The sequence below is a fragment of the Danaus plexippus genome, unplaced genomic scaffold, assembly GCF_018135715.1.
Source record: "Danaus plexippus unplaced genomic scaffold, MEX_DaPlex mxdp_56, whole genome shotgun sequence".
NCBI classification, from domain to species: domain Eukaryota; kingdom Metazoa; phylum Arthropoda; class Insecta; order Lepidoptera; family Nymphalidae; genus Danaus; species Danaus plexippus.
The window spans coordinates 1-22087 of record NW_026869876.1 but is presented as its reverse complement, the minus strand read 5'-3'; the positions used below and the strand labels follow the sequence as shown (position 1 = coordinate 22087).

At 29.3% G+C, this 22087-nt stretch overlaps 2 protein-coding genes, 1 non-coding gene and 1 pseudogene across 3 annotated transcripts; 3 read left to right on the top strand and 1 right to left on the bottom strand.

Moving 5' to 3' along the window:
* The first annotated feature begins 1458 nt into the window (after nt 1–1458).
* LOC133320752 (proteasome subunit beta type-5-like) lies at nt 1459–2169 on the top strand (annotated as a pseudogene).
* An 838-nt stretch (nt 2170–3007) lies between these two features.
* On the bottom strand, nt 3008–3757 carry LOC133320761 (uncharacterized). Its single transcript, XM_061529354.1, has 6 exons — nt 3619–3757; nt 3520–3585; nt 3382–3485; nt 3211–3348; nt 3073–3148; nt 3008–3039 (listed from the first exon to the last, which is right to left on the bottom strand). The coding sequence occupies exons 1-6, from the start codon at nt 3665–3667 to the stop codon at nt 3008–3010; spliced, it is 465 nt and encodes a 154-aa protein (XP_061385338.1). The 5' UTR covers nt 3668–3757.
* Nucleotides 3758–5090: 1333 nt separating this feature from the next.
* LOC133320762 (pre-mRNA-processing factor 6-like) lies at nt 5091–7196 on the top strand. The gene is made up of 4 exons (XM_061529355.1): nt 5091–5576; nt 5609–5842; nt 6007–6873; nt 6906–7196. The coding sequence occupies exons 1-4, from the start codon at nt 5091–5093 to the stop codon at nt 7194–7196; spliced, it is 1878 nt and encodes a 625-aa protein (XP_061385339.1).
* A 13007-nt stretch (nt 7197–20203) lies between these two features.
* Nucleotides 20204–20275, top strand: Trnag-ucc (transfer RNA glycine (anticodon UCC)). The gene has a single exon. It is a non-coding gene; the product is annotated as a tRNA-Gly (tRNA).
* Nucleotides 20276–22087: the final 1812 nt, after the last annotated feature.

Sequence of the window (22087 nt, the reverse complement as noted above, 5' to 3'; positions counted from 1 at the left end):
AATTTTCTGAATAACAATAGTTAATTTGAAAACTTACGTATAAAGCTTCATCTGCCAAACCGACATGCAAACCTTTTTGAGTGATACAAAAACTATTTGTTTTCAAAGGAGTAAAAAATCTATGAAACTGTATAATTAAAATATATTCTTACCCCGTCTCTGTGTAATTCCAAGTATTTCTATCTGTAGTTTCACAGTTTTCTAGAATTATTTGATTGTCACTGACGAAGTTTTACAATTTTGTTTACTACTTATTTTCTGAGGACGCCACGCACAAACCTAAAGAAGGAGAAATTAGTTTTCCTGTATCTGAAAAATGAAATAGTTCTCGACCATCTCCAAAACTGAATGCATCAAGACAATTTGAAAGACTGACAGCACTAATACTATAAATCATTTAAATTGTTCACTTGTTTTCATATAAATCTGTATGTTTTTCAAAACTACTGTTTTCAGATTGTAAACAGTAATTAGCTCCCTTTATTCCGGAGATACCTCCTACAATAGTCTTTTTATATATACATATTAAAATTATTACCGCCAAAAATGGTTTGTAAGTTATTCCATGAACATAGTTTATGCCGAAATATGTAGCTTTAGGCCTAAAATATTATCAAACCATATCATCTATACGTTTTCATATGAATTTTAACATCAATTGCTTTGTATACATTTGAAAAAAAAATATCTTCTGTAAAAGTTACTGAATTAAACGTTTTACTCCATATAAAAAATTTACTTTCATCACTTGATTGTTTTGTCCAATCAACAACAGATATATATTTTTGTTTATCAAAAGAAATTTCAACTTTTACATGTTGAGGGCTTCGACCTATGTAAAAATCAAAATTAGCTTAAATTCTCACTCCAATTTATTTTGATCCCCTTTAAGTAATGAAAATATTTAAGAGACCCTGTCCAAATCACAACCTATGTGACTTTGAGGCAACTATGAAGAAATACTTTGTTGAGATCAACTATAGCTTCAGAGCACCATATAGTGAAGTCTTTTTTTAATGCATTATAAGGTGTACAATTTAAACCATTGCTATTTGCATCAGCATTATGAAATTTTATAAAACCAGGATATTCACAGAATGAGACTTTATACAACTTTATATTAGAAAATACAAATACAATTAACAGTTTTAGGATTGTTTTCATAAAAACTAAAATTTAATTTTACTACCGACTTGAAACATAAATAGAAAAAATATGTAAATTTTTGTCAAATGAATAGATATTAGATGTAATTACAAATGTGTTCATAATCAGAATACTTTTATATCGAACCTGATCATATTTTCTAAACAATTTATGGATACTTTAAGTATTATAAGTCGCAATAATTCGAAATTGGACGAATTTGTAGAAAGGGAAGCAACACAAATTGAATCAAAATTACAGCTTTCAAATATTAATTTTAAATCAAATCAGAAACTTTCAAATAATTTTAATTTTAAAAAAGGAACCACTACATTGGGATTTGTGATAAATGACGGATTGATTATTGCTGTGGACAGTCGTTCATCCATGAGTTCATATATAGCTTCCCAAACCGTCAAAAAAGTTATTGAAATAAATGAATACCTATTGGGAACAATGGCAGGAGGAGCAGCGGACTGTTATTTTTGGGAGAGAGAACTAGCTAGACTTTGTAGGTTATACGAGCTACGCAACAAAGAACGTATTTCCGTTGCTGCAGCTTCAAATTTGTTATCAAATATTTTTTATCAGTATAAAGATTACGGACTATCTTGCGGAACAATGATTGCAGGATGGAACAATAAATCTAACTCAGCAGAGCTATATTATGTCAGTGATGATGGTAGTAGAATTTTTGGAAAAATATTTAGCATTGGCTCTGGATCAACCTATGCATACGGTGTGCTTGATAATGAGTATCATGAAAATTTATCTTTATCAGAAGCCATAAATTTAGCAAAAAAATCAATTTTTCATGCTACCCACAGAGACGGAGGTTCCGGAGGTGTAGTCAGAGTGTACCATGTTCACAAAAATGGATGGGATGTTTTAGAAAAAGGAGAAGACGTTAACGATGTTATGATTAATCAATGTAAATAGCAACATCATCAATTCCCCATGATGCCTCGCAAAAATCTTTACTTTCATGTAACGTCGACTGAAACTCAACTGTCTGTTTTTTAAATGTTGCGAACGTATGTTTTTACCAATAATTTTTCTTTGTGAGGAATATCAATTTTCACAAATTTAGACAACCTAATTAAAAAATTTAACTTTTTTTTCTTACAGATCAGGAAAACTACTGCCGCAAGAATTTATATTTTTTGCAAGACAGTAAGATGATATAACTTGATTACACCATTGATGTGTCTGCGTCCATACTTTTTTATTATTTACTATAATTGCTAGTGCTTCTCCAGTCCAATTATCAAAAAAATGAAGTCGTGCGGTTATACGTACATAAGAATGCTTCGGTAAAATATATGATTTTTTTGTCGTCATATTTCCTCCAAAATTGCACGGACCTCCTAGAAATACATCAGAGTTTAAATCACACGAACTAATTTTAAAATTTGACCAGCTCTTATCATCAAAATCAAAAGTATCGACATGCCAAAGAGTGAAAGCCGGTATGAAGTTATATACTAAAGAGTTTGAGGTAATGTTCATATTAGCGTTAGTATATTTTGCTGCTGTTTTTGATTTATAAGTATTTAGTACCAATAAAGGAGAATATCTAGAGTTGACTAATTTATTTGTTTCTTTAGCAACTGAGTTGAGATGTAAGTATGTCTGGTTCGTGAAAAACTTGTATGAATTCCTTATGCTAAAAAACTTTAATGCAAGTATCTTGGATATTGAAATATATTTTGTACAATGACATATTTGAAAGTTTAATTGAACATATAAAAAACAAGTTGAATAGAAAAAAAAATTCATTGTTTAATTTTACTCCCGTTTAACAAAGCTGTTATTTTATTCCATAAAAACTTGCAAAACTAGGTTAGTTGAAAAACTTTTCTCAAGATAAAAATTGGGATAACCATTTAAATGCTAAGATAATATGTTACAGAATTAATAATATACCTTCAATGTAACCTCTACGTTTTACGACACTAATCATAAAAACTTCAATTGGCCTTATTCCACTTTCACCTTTTGGCTAAAAATAATTACGATAACAGAAAATTCGAGGCATATCGAATATAAATTCAATTAACTTACATCACGGCCATAAGTTACACTATGATATAATCCTAATGCATGACGTAATTCATCCTCTGAAGCAGCTGCTGGCTGATCAATTTTATTTCCAAGGATAACAAAAGGAATCAAAGCTAATTCTTGTGATTCCAGCAAACTCTAAGATTTATATTGAAATCTAGTAATTTATACTTTAAGTTCAATAGCAGCCTCATTAAATCTTGTTCGATCAGCTGCATCTACCATGAATATTACTGCATCAACAGTTGTAAAATAATCTTTCCATATTCGGCGAGCTAAAAATATGGTTTTTTAATAAACGTGTAAAACCTGTTTCATGACCGCCTAAGTCATACGTTTTAAATTTAATTTTTCCTATAATTAGTTCTTCTGAATCTAAGGATACCAATAATTTTTTGTTGTTATTACGAGGGTGTAAGGTTGGTACGTGAGTAGAAATTCTGTTATCTTTTAACATATGTAATAATGTTGTTTTTCCTGCGTTATCTAACCCTAAAAAAAGAATTTTGGCATTTTTTTGTAATAGTCCAATCCAACTAAAAAAATCCCACAACCTATTTACAAAGAAGATAAACTATTCTTTTCAATATAATTTTACCATTTCAACGAAAGCATTTTGTTGAATGTTTGACTGGTACAAGAAATAAAAACTTACATGATCACTGCATAAAAATAAATTGTACTATTAAAAACGTATTATGTCTATACACTACTATAATCAACAGCAAGCGCTCGTGTTGTTTAACCACGAGATATAATTTGTATCATAAAGTTAAAATGTGTTTAAATAAAAATACAATAAAAGACAGAGTGTACCAGGTATTAAATAAATAAAACTTAGCTAAAACCTAATTTATAAAAAAAAAAAAAAAATTTTGCTCGTTATACGTAAAATATAACCTCACCAAAAACTCATTTTGGTTTTATGAGCTTAACTTCAACCATACGTAAGTTCTTATTTTTTTTTATATTTTATAGGCTACCAAGGAGGCATTGGACGCGGGTATTTACTGGTCCATTTTTCACATTTTCAGGGCTACCGGATTTTCTACTCGTGCAGATCTAGCTTTTTCAACTACAGTTGTGGAAAAATCTTTGGAGTAAATTTTTTGTTAAATTGTAATGTAACACAGTCCGTTCGGACCTCCACCTCCTGGGTATACCGCCGGCAAAGGTAGGGGTGCTATTGGATTTGCTGGCGGTGTAAGTCGCGATGACACTGTTGATGATCGGGGGGATTATTCAGATACGAATTACGACGAATTCACCGGTTACAGTGAAGGGCTTTTCAAAGATTCAGAGTAAAGCTCATAGTCAGTTAAAATATGTAAAGGTACAATGAAGATGATCGTCAAGCAGATTTAGTATACGAACAGATTGAACATCGTATGGATGCAAGGAGACGATCCAGGCGGTACGTCAAATAAAACATCAGTCCTCTTACAGGGAAGCGCGGTTGAAAACAGAATTATCAAAACTTCGTGCTGAAAAACCCACTATTCATCAACAGTTTTCTGATTTGAAACGTTCCTTGGCAACAGTTACTAAAGGTTTTTGAAAATAAATTTATGTTGTAATACATTTTTTAGAAGAATGGGAATCAATACCTGAAATTGGAGACTATGCTTTGAAACATAAGCAAAAAAAAAGACAATTGTGAGTTACAATATACAAATTATAATTATTTAAGGTCTACTCCAGCGCCAGACGCTTTGATAATTCATGCTCAGCGCTTATTACAATCAAATAATACAGTTACGGGAGTTTCCGATATAGGTGGAGGGACATCCACTCCTATTGGATTAGGATTGCAAACTCCAATTGGGTTACAAACGCCTTTAGGTCTTAAAACTCCTTTAGGACTACAAACTCCGTTACGCATGCAGGGCTCGGTCAACTCATTATCTGGAACTTATACAAGCTTTAATTCTTATAGAACGCCTCTTTCAGGTGCTAATACGCCAAGTTTGAATGACTTGGGTGAAGCGCGCGGAACAGTATTATCAGTAAAACTTGACAAAGTTATGGATAATGTTACTGGTCAAACTGTCATAGACCCAAAAGGATATCTTACAAATCTTAATACTTTGGCGGTTACATCAAATACAAATGTTGCTGACATAAAGAAAGCACGCTTACTATTACGTAGTGTAATTCAAACAAATCCGAATCATGCACCCGGATGGATTGCCGCTGCAAGATTAGAAGAATTCGGGGGCAAAATTCAAGCAGCACGAGACATTATAGCTCAAGGTTGTTTACAATGTAATAAAGTGGATGATGTATGGTTAGAAGCTGCACGCCTAGAGAAACCAACTGAAGCTCAAGCTGTTTTGGCGAGAGGTTTGAAAGAGTTGCCTCAATCTGTATGTTATTATAATCAATTTATTTGTAATAGGTCAAATTATGGCTGGAAGCTGCACATAGGGAAGATAATCCTAAACTAAGAAAATTAATTTTGCGGAAAGCCTTGCAGTTTGTACCAAATTCTGTTCGGCTTTGGAAAGAAGCAATTAGTATGGAGCCTCCAGAACAAGCTAGAGTCATGCTTTCTAGAGCAGTTGAATGTGTACCTCAATCAGTAGAGATGTGGCTAGCGTTGAGCAAGCTATCGACGTATCAAACTGCTCAAGTAAATCTTTATATTCTTTACTTTTTCTAGAAAATCTTAAACGAAGCTCGAAAGCAAATTCCAACCAGTTTAGAAATATGGATCAATGCAGCAAAATTGGAAGAAACTCATGGCAAACAATCCACTGTAAATTTTAATATAATAATTTAGTGACATATGTTCAGGTAAACATAATTATATTAAGGGCTGTTAACAATTTAACATCCAAAGGGGTTGGATTGGATCGGGATGTATGGATCAAATTCGCAGAGGATTGCGAAAAATCCAATTATCCAATCACCTGCCAGGCTATTGTAAAATCGACAATGGACATAGGAGTAGAAGATGTTAATTGCTTGAAAATTTGGTTTTCTGATGCGGAAGCTGTTTTTAAAAGAAATAGAATCGTTACAGCAAGGGCCTTATACAGTAATATCGTTGAAAAAATGCCTACTGTTGAGACTGCTTGGATTGAGTTAGCCAATTTAGAGCGTCAACATGGATCTTTAGAAAGTTTGAATCAATGTTTAAAGAATGCAGTTATTGCTTGTCCAACTTCTGAAACATTGTGGCTTATGTCCGCAGAAGTTGAGCTTAGTCGTAATAATGTGAATGAAGCTCGTTTAATTTTGGCAGAAGCTTTCATACAATTACCAGATAAAGAAAAAATTTCATTGGCTGCAGTTAAGTTAGAACGTGAAAATGGAGAATATGAACGTGCGCGAGTGTTATTGAGCCAATCACGCATACGATGTAATAACAGTGTTGATATGTGGATTCAATCTATACAGCTAGAACGCTTATTGAAGAATTACTTCACAGCTCAAGATCTTTGCAAACAAGCAATTAATTTATATCCTGATTGTTCCAAGTTATGGTTGATTTCAGGCCAAATATATTTAGAACAAGATCATAAAGATTATGTCGCAGCAATGGAGCAGTTTGAAAAAGGTCGCATTTACTGTAAAGAAAATCCGTATTTATGGACTTGTGCCGCTGAAATTTTTATACTTCAAAAAAACTGGAGCATAGCTCGTGCATTGCTGGAAGATGTTAGTCATGTTATGTTCTTATTACATTTCAGGCTCGGATGAAATTACCTAAAAATGAATTCATATGGTTTGCTTCCGTGAAACTTGAACTTCTAGCTGTTAATATTAGTGATTATGATTTCGAAAGAGGCAAAATAAATTATTCGCACACACAAGCTGCTCATCATATGATCTCAAAAGCGTTGCAAGAATGTCCCAAATCTGGTTTATTGTGGTCTATAGCTATTTTTCTAGAACCTCAAAATGCTCAGAACTCCAAATCTGTTGTTGCTTTAACTCAATGTGAAAACGATGCTTACATAATTTTATCCGTAGCAAAGTAGTTCTTAAATAATATATAATTGGTTTAGACTGTTTCTGAAAGCCAATAAAATTGCAAAAGCGCGCCGCTGGCTTAATCGTGCAGTTACTTTAAACTCAAAGTATAGATTTATAAATAAAACGTTTCTTAAGGTTTGGTGACGCTTGGGGACTTTTTTTTAGTGTTGAATGTATTCATGGCAATAAATCTCAACAATTAGAAATAATTGATCGCTTTTGTAGTTCAAAACCTAATATGGGTAATTTAGCTCTGTCTATTAATATAGAATGTTAGGTTATAATTGGAATAGAATAATAAAAAACCCAAAAAATTGGCAACTATTACAAAAAGAAGTAAAATTATGATGCAATTAATAATTCATCTTTTAGAAATTGATTGTTTATTCTGCTGAGTTCTATCCTGAAATGTATAAAACACCTTCAAATTTAGCCGAAGGTGCGTCAAAAAAAAAGTTTTCAATATCTTGTTTAGAAATATTGTCTATTCTCATGAAGAAAAATTTTGTTGCAAATGTATAGGTTTAATAAAAGGATGTATCATTGAGGCTCCAGTCTATTAGACGTATATACATTGTAAGCGTTTTGAGTGATTTCCTGGGTTTTGTAAATCTGATTGAGAACTTCATCCAAATAAGATTCATTCAAAATTATGCTCTACAACGTATTATTAATCCATATACTTATACTTTAACATAAAGAATATCTTGATCTAAAAATATTATCAAGTTAGAAAGTGCTTCAATTTTTTCTCCTTTGCTTATAAAAGAATTTGGATGTAAAACTTGTTGTTGTGCACAGCATTTTACAGATAAAATTTCAGATCGCGCAATTTCTTTATTCGAAGAACTCTCATCACTCATCAAATTGTATAATTTCTGTGAAACATTTATTTTGTTTTTTATAACCTTTAAAGTTAAATTGTTGTACAATTTCGCTATAGACTGTAAATTATGAATTTTATTTTGGTATTTGACGTGCTTCAAAAATATTAATAAGTGACAGTCTAGAGGGCTTATGTTTTGCATATAGATATGTTCACTGGGGTAAAAAAATTTTGGACAAGCCTTGATAAATGTTTCTTTTATAGTATCTTCATCAAAATGATGTAACCTAGATTTTATCATGAAATATTAAAATGTACTTTATAAATTTTTCATTCCACTTCTCATTGATTACATTACTAACAGATTCATCAATTGAAGAAAAATTAAGTGAATTACAAAGCATTAACAAATAAAACATTTTATCTGTCATTCGAGACAACATTTGTTGTTGATATGTTTGAGCCGTATTAAAATTTTTACTTCTAATTAAAATTATATTTTACTAAATTCGTTACTTGATGTAATACACAAGAACTTGATTTAATAACTTTGAAGCGTCTTGATAACGGCTGCATTATATTAATACAAAATTATTGACTTTAAATTACCGTAACATAAAATATATGAATGCTAAATTATATATTGTAGTAAGATGGCTCGCTGGAACTTTCCAATATAAAGCATTTGAGTTAATATTGAGCAACTCCGCAGTTTTTAAAGCATTATTATAACAGCCTAAACCGACATATAGCCTAATAGGATTTCAGATGATAGCAAACACAAACTTTGTCAAAGAAATGATTGCAAAATATCCAAGTAAAGAAAATGAGTCAATTGTTTGAGATCGACCACTATGGTGAAATGCAAGAGTACTATCATATGACAATAAGTCTTTAATTTGAGAAGCTTGTATAATTGCCTTCAACATTCTTATAACATCATATGTACGCCATGCATCTTTTCCGGTAAGCAAAGATGCTTGGCCAGAAAACAGATCTTTAGAAAACTGAGCTTTCCACTTTTGCGTTTCTTGAAGTTGATATAAATACTCATCAACCATGTCCCAAAGCCACTGTGCAGGTAAAACCAGCCGATTTTCACTAATCAAATCACAGTATGTAATCAGCTTACATTTTTATTAAACTTTCTTGAGTTATAAAATACTCAAAAAGACGGATGTAGTTGCAACATGATAGATATCTATCATTCCAATCAACAGTTGATGAACATCGAGATAACACGTGACGAAAATATAACTCTCTGTACAATGATAGAACCACTCCATTAGCTATTTCTTTCTGTTTATAAAAAGTCTCAATAACATTATCAGCTGGCCACCTTGAAGTAGGGTAATACGTTTCAGTGAGCTGAATAAAATCTTGCTCATAAAGTTTTTCGATTAAATCATGATTACGATCATAAATAGCATTATAGAAATTAATTAAAAAGTTTTTTACTTCAACGGGTAAAATGTGTGTACGAAAGTCAGCTGGTTCCATTTGCAGTTAGTCCTGTTCAGAATAAAAGTGTTTTTAATTTTTATTTTTTTTTTATCAATAACTATTATGAATTATTATGGTTTTGAAGATTTTTGAAATCCATGAAAATTTGGTTTTTTAAATCCAGCAAATCAGAAGACTTTGTCTAAGTGCATTCAAGAGCATACATAAACTTACATTTTCTAACTGGTCATCTAAATCAGTTTTTCGAAAATTTCTATATTTCATAAGAGAGTCTTTAGTTATTAATATGTGATTGAGAATAGATAACGGTTTTTTTTCTGAATGATTCCATTTGTATAAAAGCTCAGAGAGCTCCAAAAAGCTTTGATAAAAACAATTTCGAACGGTTTTTATATCATAAGAGTTCTTTCCTAAATTTATCTGCGGCATCTGTGATTTATAAGGTAGTCACACTTGGTTTTAAAATCATACCAAAGGGCTTTCCACAGCCAACAGATAAGGTTTTTCAGGTGAGAGCCAATTGTAGTACAACTAAATTGAGTGATACATAAATATGAGTATAAGTCTATACACATTAATTTGATTATTTGATAATACATCTGAAATCTAATTCTACAGTGAACTTAATTATGATCAGTAAAAATAACCAGTAATTGTGTACCTTTGAGTAATAACTTCCTTCTTCATTAACAGATATTGCAGTAGTGTCCAAGTTAAAATCTCTTCCATAAAGTTGAAAGAAATCGAATAGCAAATGTCCTAAATTTATTGACTTCATATATTTTATAGTTGTAGTTATTTTGTGCTGCTGTATAAAACTCAAACATAATACAAACAATAAATAAGAACCGATCCCTCCGCAATACGTATCACTTAATCCTCTCTTATACTTTTATTAATATATTTTTGTAGATACCTGCTGTAAGTACAATTTTAAAATTAGTATAAGAGGTCTTAACCAAGGATATTGCTGAAGCTAAATCTCTTTGAAAAGCTTAAACTTTACCTGTTGCAATATGTATTTAGATGTACTCATCGCACTATCAGTATTCAAAGATATATCAACTAATATGCCGCTCTCACTGTCTATATACTTGACTATTGGCACGCGGGCAGAAAATAATACTTCTAAAGCTAAACTAATTCCCAGACGGCTTAGGCATAGAGCTAAAGTGCATAAATTTGCAGTTTCGTTTCCAGGTATATTCATTAAGCAAATATCCATGTCTCCTAATTTGCTATAACTATGCAATTTAATTACCGTTAGGAAGCCAAAGTCCTGTATAATACGAACCAAAGCTGTAGACTTCACAATCAGGCCATATGGATTGAGCTATCACAGATACTCTTCCCAAAATCTAAACTTTCGATGATAAGCAATTTACTCACTCTCTGACGTAATAAAACTTCCTGTGGGCACGGATTTAACCAACGTATCATCATGCATATTTCAGAGTGTAATGAATTAAAAAAATCTTTACGAGCTAAATCTTCGTTAAGCCAAGGAGCAGAACTATTTAAGTTCAGAAATTTAAATAGAAATTACTGCGTCAATTGATGTTTCAAATTTTCATCAACTTGTGAGCAAGAATTAGTTTTATACATTGATGTATCTAGGAATATCTGAAATAACAATAAATACCATCAACATTAAAGCTTTGTCTTTTTGAAACCTTCAACAATTCAGGCGCTGCATCTGAATGAATCCTTTTTCGTGGAACAATATTATTTAATAGACTCTATCAAGAAGTTAGTAAAAATTAATTCCCACAGCCATATTTGTTTTAAATGAAGATTCTTTACTAGTTGAATTATTACATGTTAAATAATCTAAAGGCGTAGCTTTATATACATATTTGTTTTTAGGCAACATATAAAATAGTCAAATAATAATTAATTATCAAATAAATAATTGTTTGATAATTGTATACCTTGTGACTACTACTTCAGCTAAGTCATAATATATTCAAACTAATTTAATTAATTTTAAAAAATCAAAAATTTGAATTCTTTGAAATAATTTTTTTTTTATTTTTTTAGTTTACACTTTTTTTCAATAAATTTTGATATTAAAGGCATTGAATTTTAAATTCATTATGCATTATGAGAATATTGTGAAGGAACACATTATAAATGTACAAAATAAAACAAGTTCTAAAATAGTATGCTCATTCTACGTAACAATCTTATCAGAAAGATTGCATTAATGTTGAAAACGCAGTGCTGCCTTTATGTCTTTGGACTTTAGTTGACAAACAAGATAGAGATGCCATAAAAATACAGCATTCAGCTGATAAACTGTTACTTGATACTAATTTTACTCAAATAGTAAAGGGATACATTGACGAGCAATTAGAATCAATTTTATTTTCAAACGAATGCCTTAAAAATTATATCGAAGATTTAAAATTTCAGTATCAAAATATAAACGATATTAACATAAACAATAAATCATTAAACTCTTTTCAATCTTATGACTTAGATTCAAAAAATTATAGTACTAACTTTCTTGGTGAAAAGTCTGAAAACAACGACGGCAAGCTCATGACTCAAAATTTCTGTCATGCTAATATTGATGGAAATCCATTATCAATCTCTTGTTGCATAATCATGCTACGCAAAGAAAGTAATAAAGAGACACCCTTTCTTGAGATAAATTTAAACAAGTACGAAAATTGGAATACACAAGATAAAACAGGGACTTACAAATTTTTACAGAAGATAACTTTATTAGTTTGAATAATACATCAAATGAAATTATTGATGCGACATCTTTTTCTTGCATAGTGAACGAGTATGAAAACGAGTTTCATTTATACAATATTAATGATGAATGCTACAAGTATATTATAAAAACAGCTGACCGTACTAATTTTATGAGGTAAAAGCTAATTTACACGCAGAATAATTACAGTTTACATTGTAATATGATTAAGTTGAATTGGAATCAATACGAAATCTTGACAAGTCGAAAGGCTATTAATAATCATAAAAGTGCTCACAATTTAAAAGTTGAAACGAACTAAAACATAATTCTTTTATACAAAATATAGCTTTTTTTTATTTAAGGAATTTCTTAGTACATGTATGCTACTTTTGAAATATTTAAACTTGTAATGAATTAACGCATTGACAATTATTGGATATTACTAAATTAAAAAATCGTAAGTCTTATAACGTACTATTAAAGAATTTGAGAACGAATACCTGTTTGTATTTTGACTACAATAAACTTTTTCTTACACCAAAACAGTCCGTCTTTCGTTTTCAGTCCAAAAAAGTTTCAAATTTAACCCAATAATGATGCAAAAAGATTTAAATTATACGGTAAGATAAACTTGAAGTTATCAAAGTCTTTGTATAATTTTGTAAAAATGTGCCATCAGAAAATATTCTGTAAGTTTCTCATATGAATTTTCACTTTCTGCAGCCGTAGTTCAAAAAGCACTTTTTAGCAGACACACTAAATCAAAATGGGTTGAATAAAACAGACTTATTAATTTTGTGAATGACAATTTGATTAATATGAATATATATATATATATATATATATATATATATATATATATATATATTATTATTATACAAATTTACGCTGGCTAAAATAAATATTGCAAGGATAACTTTTGTAATTTAAGACTGATGGCATTGGATTTTTGACAAAGTTGAATTTTATTTTTAAGTAGTGTAATAAAGAATTAAATATAATTATTTGAAAATTCTGTATATATAATATTTAATTGTAATAAATATACTTTTTCCCAATAATTTTATAAAAAATAAAATAATTATTTAATATAAGAAATATAGTAATTTGATATCAATGTTTTTTATTCAAATGTATCACTTTTAAAAAGTAATAAGTAAATTGTTATATTAATTAGCAGATTTAAAATTTACATTATTCCTATAGATTTCTATTCCGCTAGAATGAACTCATAATTATTGAATCTTTGAAAAAAAATCATACATTTAAAGGAAAAAGTGATCATTTCTGATATTAAACATTAAGCTATTTCGCACCAGTTTGAATACACCCCAATGAAAAAAAACTATAAAAACTTCCGAAAAAATGAACTACAAACACCGTTATTTGGAACTTTCCAAAAGTTGACATAAATTAATTGTCTGAAGTAAACAATGTTTTCAATATTCAATATTACACGACTCCAAAGCTTTTTTCAGAAAAAAGACAGCAGCCGAAAAAAGGTTTCAAAAATTATAAAAAAACTCTGGCAAGCTGTAAACTTCAAAAAAATAAAATCTAGTAAACATGAAATCATCGACAAAAAAAAGCTCTTAGTACCAGATGGATCTCTTGGAGTCTATTTGACTTTAGATGACTTAAACAAGATGCATATAACACTTGTAAATAATACTATCCGGAATATAAAATTACAATGTTATCATGGAGAAATTTGGCCTCACAAATACTGTTTCAGATATTCAGCAGTTTGTCTACTTTTCTTCATTAGTGCAATATTATTATTTCTAGGAGTTTTTGTTGCGATTTGTAATAAAAACGCAGTTGAAGTTGAGCAAATATACAAGTATATAAATTAAGATTATTTAATTAATTGATGTAGCAATAACGATTCTCATATTAATCTTTCCATAAATCAAAACTCTGGTTGGAATCCAAATCGCCCTGCTTTTATAGCTTTCAAAATTTTAAACTTTTATGATGGATTTCGGTTTTACTTTAATTCACGACCCCAAGAATTATTTGGCCCATACAATTGTGAAGGTAATAATTTTCAATCAATTTACATAAGAACTAGACCATATCTCTAAACAATCTCTAATAAATATGAGACCTTTAAGTTCACTTCCTGATTATGACTGGGACAATTATGTAATATTATTTAATTCAACGAATTTATTCAGACAAATGAAGATATTTTGTTTCCGTGTGGAACCTCTTCATTTGCAGTTTTTACTGATAAAATAAAAATATTTGAAGAAAAAAGTAATATTCCCATATCGCTTGAAACTTTCGATCTGGCTCAAAAGTATAAATTTTTACTATACTCCAATGTAAGTAATTACTTAACATAATTCATTATAGACAGCCAGACCAAATAACTTGAGTCCCTCGAAGGACTGGTTCAATGTCACACATCACATTTACAGAAATTGGCTTGAACCTCAAATAGGAAGTACAAAGTTCTTGACATTAGGAAAATTAAAACACAAATCTATTAACGTTGGCAAATACAAAATTACTCTAAAAAAAAACGGTTGGTTCATATTTGTGTAACAATTTGTGTAGGATGGCCTTCGGAATCGTGGAATGCTCCAAAAAATGTCGTTTTATATCAAAGATCATTTTTAGGATCATCTCAGTCTACTATTGCCAATATTTACGTGATTTTTAGTAATAGTTTTGTATTTTTTATAATTTTATAGGCATAATTATCATGTTGAACTCAGTTGTATTTTTTATTTGTCTTAAAAAAAAAGTGCTAATCCGAACCAAATCAAGTGTGAATGATTGAAAACATTTACTGTATCAGGCTTATTTTTGAACGCTACTGAAATTGAAAACAGAATTCACAGAATAAAATTACAATAGTGTTTTTGATTTAGTAATTAGAACTCACAAGTTATTCTTTCCTAAAATCTCTATATAAACATGCTTGATTAAGTTAACATTTATAGTCTTAGTATATGCCCTATCAAACAATCATATAAAAGTTTGTCTCTTTTGTTAATAAAAGCTTTATGAAATCTTGAAAATTAATTTAGTGAAATTGCTAATTTGAATAACAAATAATATTTCATTATGATCCAAAAGGTAATAAATTGAAATTTTATGCTCGATACATCAGCAGTATTGACTATCTTCTAATTGTTGCAATAAAACTGATATGTTTTTGAATAATAAAGCGTCTTCTTTAATTATTAATTCTCTAATACTTTTTAAGAAAATGCTTGTCCATAGAGGTCCAGCCATTTGTGAAAATTTCATTTGAAATATTGAGTTAAATGAATGTGATTGAAAAAACCTTTTTTCAGTTGCATTAATTGTACAAAACTTTACAAAATCTAAGCAATTACAAATTCCTAGGCAATCTTTGTAAATTATGTCAGAAATGTGAGTTTCATCTTTAACATAATTCGGAACAAACTTTTTTTCGCCATTATATCCTTTGAATTTATTTTGTATATTGATATTTTTACAACTAATCATATTTATTGTCCATAAGCTTAGCCACCACAGAAACTCACTTCTATAAGGCGTGTCTTCGTAACACGAAATTAGATTTAGTACTTCATTTAATGATTTTAATGTCAACAATTTTAATTTCCAAATGAAAAAATTTATAACGGGTATATTTTTTGAAATCATCAATAAAATTTGTTCAATTTCCGTTGACAATTTCGCTGAATTAGAAAATGTTTTATTTTTGAATGAATACGAAGAAATATAGTCTAGCGAATCTAGAAGAAGCTCAGTCGTGATATTTAAATTTTTGGATTTTTGAGCCCATTCGTGAAAAAGTTTAAATACAGCAAAGGAATTTTTCTTATTTTGGGATGTTAGTGTAGATTCAATTTCGTATTTCAAACAGCACCAAAGTATTTTCTTAGATTTGAATTGATAACTACAAACCCTAATGGTACATAGTTTCAGTGTTACACTTACAAATTAATATAATTATGAATTAAGCTATCAGTGATTTCATGACTCTGGGTTATTGAAAACCACAAAATTACGTGTTTTGGATTCATTGACACAGCCTTACAATAATTACATAAATTAATCAAATACCTTAATAAATAGCTGGAATGCTTTTTTAAATTCGCGGATACTGAAACAGTATTGAATATACTGCTTCCAAATTAGGGTTTCTGATGGCCATAATTTTATCATGCGGTTGAAAATTGAAATTACACTTGCTGGATTTTTTAAATTTTCCAAGTAACGACAATTCTGTTAAGCACAATATTCTGTCTTGTATTTACCTTCAATTTAGTTCTATAATTCATAATTTTATTCAAAGCATGTTCATATTTGATATATCTTAGAAACGATTTGGGATTAATACACGTTGAATTACATAGAAATTCAAAATGTTTTTTTTTTTTTAGAATATTTACCAACTCTTTTGAAGAAAAAATATGGTTTTTCTTCAAACTTTGAAATGGTACTATGTGTTTTTCTAGTTCTTGATTAACTACCATAAATTTCTATAATCTACTGGACTGTTATAATTACAAATTATGAAACACAGGTTTAAAAAATAAAATATTATATTTAAAATTCTGGTAGTTCATGTAAACAATAATAATTAATCATACGTTATAGGATATATAATTGTTTAAGTTAGAACTCATCTAAATTTTTGTCTTATAAGGACTCTAATTGAAGTTTTCCGTTTATCTGATATAAAAATTAGAATTAATATCAAGGTCTCAAAAACAAATACAATCAGAGCAATGAAAAGATCCAAAAAAGTAATTTTCATTCGAATATGTTAATTTAGTGAAAAATTTACTTTGGAATTTAAATAAAGCTCAAATTACTTTATATTCTCCCATTGATAGAGATGAACTTATATCACGTAAAACTGAGTTATTCAATTGAAAACTCAGAAATTTTGTTTTCTCTGTTGAAAAATTATTGGACATCAAACATAAAGAATGTCCTGGTTATAATGGATGAGAAAAAAATAGAAGTGGAATGCAAAAAATTAGAAGAAAAATTGAGTATAAAACATGAAGTAAAATCAAACACAATTATGCAGGCGTACTTATAATTAGGTTGTAGGATATATAACTTCAAAGTCATCTCGAGTTTTAAACACCAGTCGCGTTTGTTTTGTTTCATCTTTAACAATTCTGAAAATAATAAAGGTTAAAAATATATTAAATTAAACTTATTATAGAGCAATCCTTTACTCGTTAATACTTCTGTTATTTTGGTTGACGCCATTCGCGCGGATGAAAAATCAAATTGCCTTTTCTACGGTTTGATAAAAAAGTAATGAAGTTATATGTAAGTTTCATTTTGTAGAATTTTACAGCAACATTCATTTTTGAGATTAATGATTATCTTATCAATTCGAGATGTAAAAGTAAATGATTTAATACGATAATTGTTATTCTAGAAATTCGTGAGTTTCTTTTATCCGTTCTGGTTGACCAGATTAAATATTTCGCCAACGAAACAAAGTACATTAAACCTAGTTTTCACTAATAATTAGGTAAACTTGTTCCTATATCAGTTTTAACTAAATTTGAATCTTTTGATAGTAATAATAGTTCAAATAAATTAAATTATCTAAAAACTCCATGTCCTAATTATATAACTGCAAGCTTTGAAACAAGTATTAAATTTTTGAGCAACTCTTTATTAGTTATGGAAATTTCTTGCAAACAACCAGATTGGAGAAATATTTTAGTAATTTTATGTACTGAAAAGGATATTGAAACCCTGAGCAGTTTGATTATATCTAAAAAAGACAGATTCTCATTACTAACTCTAAAATTTAATATTATAATTATTTCAGAAGGTAATATCAAACTTATTCCTGATTTTTTATAGACAACCAGCTATATAAGCTTAAAGTCAACACCAACAGAAACATATTTTTGGTTTCCTCATCTAATCAAAACTGTTACTCAGTGAAATATCCAATTTCTTGCATAATTGATTGTGGATTCAAAAAAACTACAATAAATTATGAATTTACATATTCTTCCTTTGACTTGATCTCTAAATCTTCTTTGTGTGATTATATGGAGTTGAAGTTTTCTTCAGATAGTTAGAATAAGATTAAATTGCATGCAATTACAGCTAAATGTTTCCGACTCTTCAAGGAACTTGAATTTACAAGTTGCTCAGATAATATGAACTATTTTGGCTTGATTGATACCTTTGAAGATAGATTTATTCTTTCAATGCTATCTATGGGAATAAATAGTTTGACTGGTATAGACTTGTTGTGGCCTTTGAGTGAAGAATCTTTATCATATTCGTTTGCTAAACTTTTTTGGTTTGGATCAATAAATTCATCCGGACAATTAACACGTCTCGGACACTATATGTCAGAGCTACAATTTTCTACGATTTTTAGCTACTTACTCATGAAATCGCTACTAGTATGTTATTAATTATATTAAAATTATAGGAATTTCAAAACTGTTCATACGAAGCTCTAATAATCGCATGCATGGCTCAAAATGGATATCCTTGGGACTTTACGAATATAACTCATAAAAAAAAGGAGTTATTGAAAGCCAATATAAGAAGTATTGGCGTTGTAGAAGGAGATCTTATAACCTTGTATAATGTATACCACCAAGCAAAAATGCATTCTTCAGAAGATCTTTCTTGGGTTAAACGGTAACATAAACCTAATTGCTAATTTGACAGCCACATGATAAACGTTAACTATATAACTGCTGTCGATTGTCTTATAAATAAAGTCTATAGGCAGTTAGAAAATTGGAAGCTGTCGATTGTAATAATTTACAAACATGAATTTGTTTTAGAAATCTTGTGGCGACAACTTAAAATTATTACTTCAAACAATATATAAAACATTTTCTGTTAATCTTTGTAAAAAACAAATAAATGGTGAATATAATTATTGCACAGTCCATAAATCAAAATCTCTGTCAAAAAAGCTAACTGATCTACAAAATTCTAAAATCTACATTCACGAATTGTCAGTAGCAAATCCACGTCAACCTCAATATATTGTATTTGGAAGCTCAGAAACTTACTTTAATTTTGATACAAATACGATGTGTACCATTGTGTATCACGTTACACCAGTTGAATTCAAAGAAGTCTTAAAGTGAAAAATAAAAAGCAATTTCGATAATTTGCCATTTTTTTTTTTAAGGCTGAAACACTAACTTCTAAATATCTTAAAAAGCTGAGAGCTTTTACATAAATAAAATTTTGGATACTAATAAATTAGAACAGTTATTTGCTTACCTCCAAAACTATATTGTTTCTTAAGTTTTCCAAGACAGTTAATTCTTTCTTCAACTTTTTATAGTCATTCTAGATTGAAATTATTTTTTAATATATTACTTTTGAATAGTCTTTCGACAAAACTTCTACTTTATCAACTGAATTTATAGTGTCTTTTAGATAGCAATTTAATTTTTTGATCATGCACGGTCTCTCCAACAAACTTATTATTGTTTTGTTTTCTGAAACACTGAAGAAATTTAAGAAACCGTGAAATACTTTAAATCGAAATAAATTATTTCATCAGGATACCAAATCCACTCAATTTTCCATAAAATCTCTTTATTCTTGCTAATTTTCGTTGTATTATCATTTTTTTCACTGAAATACATCGGAATGGTTTTCAAAATTATGTCACGATTTTTGCATATTTCCTGTAACTTATTCACTTTTTTTTTATGATTTATTTTCGGAATTACTGTATTTTTATCAGATATTGATTTGACTACAGAATTCAATTTGACCTTTATATTATTCAAAAAAGCTAAATCATTAAAACAAATACTATCATTATATTTTATGTTTTCCCCAAATTTTACATCTTTATAACATAAATTTTCATGCGTCTTGAAACAATTTAGCGAGCAAAGAGTTTTTAGGCAAGTAGGGCATTTATATCTTAATGATTGTTCTTTACAAATATAACAGAGCTTCATATAGGTTAGTTCCGTCATGTCTAAAAAAAAAATATATTTACAGGTTTTGACAACAAATACACTCACACACATGTAGCGTTAGTGGTCCAATGGTTAAGATGCCTGCCTTCCAAGCAGGCGACCCGGGTTCGATTCCCGGCTGACGCATTTTATTGTAAAGTAATTTATAAATTGTTAGCTTGAACTGTTCCTTTATTTGTTTTCTAAATAAATTATTGCGACAATTTATTCCATTCTTCGCGAAAATATATATTTTCCCCAAATGTTTAAACGACAACATAATTAGAATACATAGTATAGAAACGAAAAACATTCCTATTAAATATCCATGAATTACAAATGCTATAATCATATAATGTATCGATTAAAGATACTACAAAATTCTAAATACCATCAAATTGATTCTCGTGTGATACGCTTAAAGGTGTTTCTGTGCCCCGAAGAACCAAAAAAAGCTAGAAACACCAACGAGGATAGTCTCAAAATTATTCATGAGAATAGCATAAATCTCAGACGCTACGAAAATATAAACATTTATCAAAAGTTTTTTCAAAAACGTAAACATAAAGTAATTGAGATTAATAGAGCTAAACTAATTAATAGAGAATATTTAGAAAAATATTTTCGAGATTTTGTTACAAATTCTACGAACGCTAGTAACTATTTACTAATCAATCCGAATTACAAACTTCCACTAAAATCCGCAAATTACGGAACGAATTTTTTCCTCAAGATAAAGCAGGAAATAAAACTCGCTCATAAATTTATTGAAAAATTTCGATTTTGGATTTCACATGCAAAACTAGTGATAAGACCACTATCTCACAAATATATATCTTTTAAAGCTATTTTGTGGCACACAACTCCTCTCATTAACTCAAAATACAGATCAGCTATGGATAAATTACTCGAGTATTTATCAGACAAAGAGCTTCAACAACTTATTCCTCAAATAATTAAAACTTTTAAAATTGAAAAACTAGAGATAGCCGATAAAATGCTCACATATATAATCCATCGCGCAAGTTCTTCAATACCAATAATATCTAAATTATACTGGTGTATTTTATGTGAATATGAAAGTTTGAGCGACGAAAACGATTCTTATGGAATATGTAGAGAATTCCTAGAATCCTTCAATAACAAAAACTCATACAAACTAAATTCAAAAGCTGTCAAGATTATCAATTTTCAAAAACAATTTGTTACAATATTGAGAAAAATATCTTCAGAACTCAAAAGTATAAATGATAGAGCTGACCAGAAAACTGCTAGATTACAATCTAAGCTTAATGCACATTCATTTGTCAAACTTTTATTATCACTTGAGAAGGGGTCGTTTCATTTAGATCACAATTTCAAACTTATGGACTTACTTGAATCTGATTGTATTAATCCTTTACCAATAGAGCCCTACCATATATACATAAAATTAAATCCAGAAAACTCATACGTATTGAAATCATCGCAATATCCAATCGTCTTTTCACTTGAGCTTTTAGTCCTTCCAGATAAAGGAGCCAAAAAGATTTCGCAATGCTTATTTCACCCCTATTTTTGGAAACTTAATAAATCAGACTTAATGAAAATTGGTTTTTTCAAAGTCATGAAACACTATATATATAAAAAAGGGGATGATTTAAGACATGATCAATTTGCGACTGACTCAATAAAATATACTGGAAAATTACTAAAATATCATGGATTTGATTTTTCTGTTACATTTTATAATGTTCAAGCGCTGTCACAGCGTGACGGCATTATTGAATTTATAGAAAACTCTATATCATTGTCTGATATAAAAAAAAGTTACAATACTGTTTCTAATTACTTAACCGTTTCTGGAGATAAAACCAAGAAACCTATTGAAAAACTTATTAGAAGCTGTTCCGTATATTCTATAGTGACATTTTTACTAGGTGTAGGGGATAGACATTTAGACAATTTATTAATTACTCA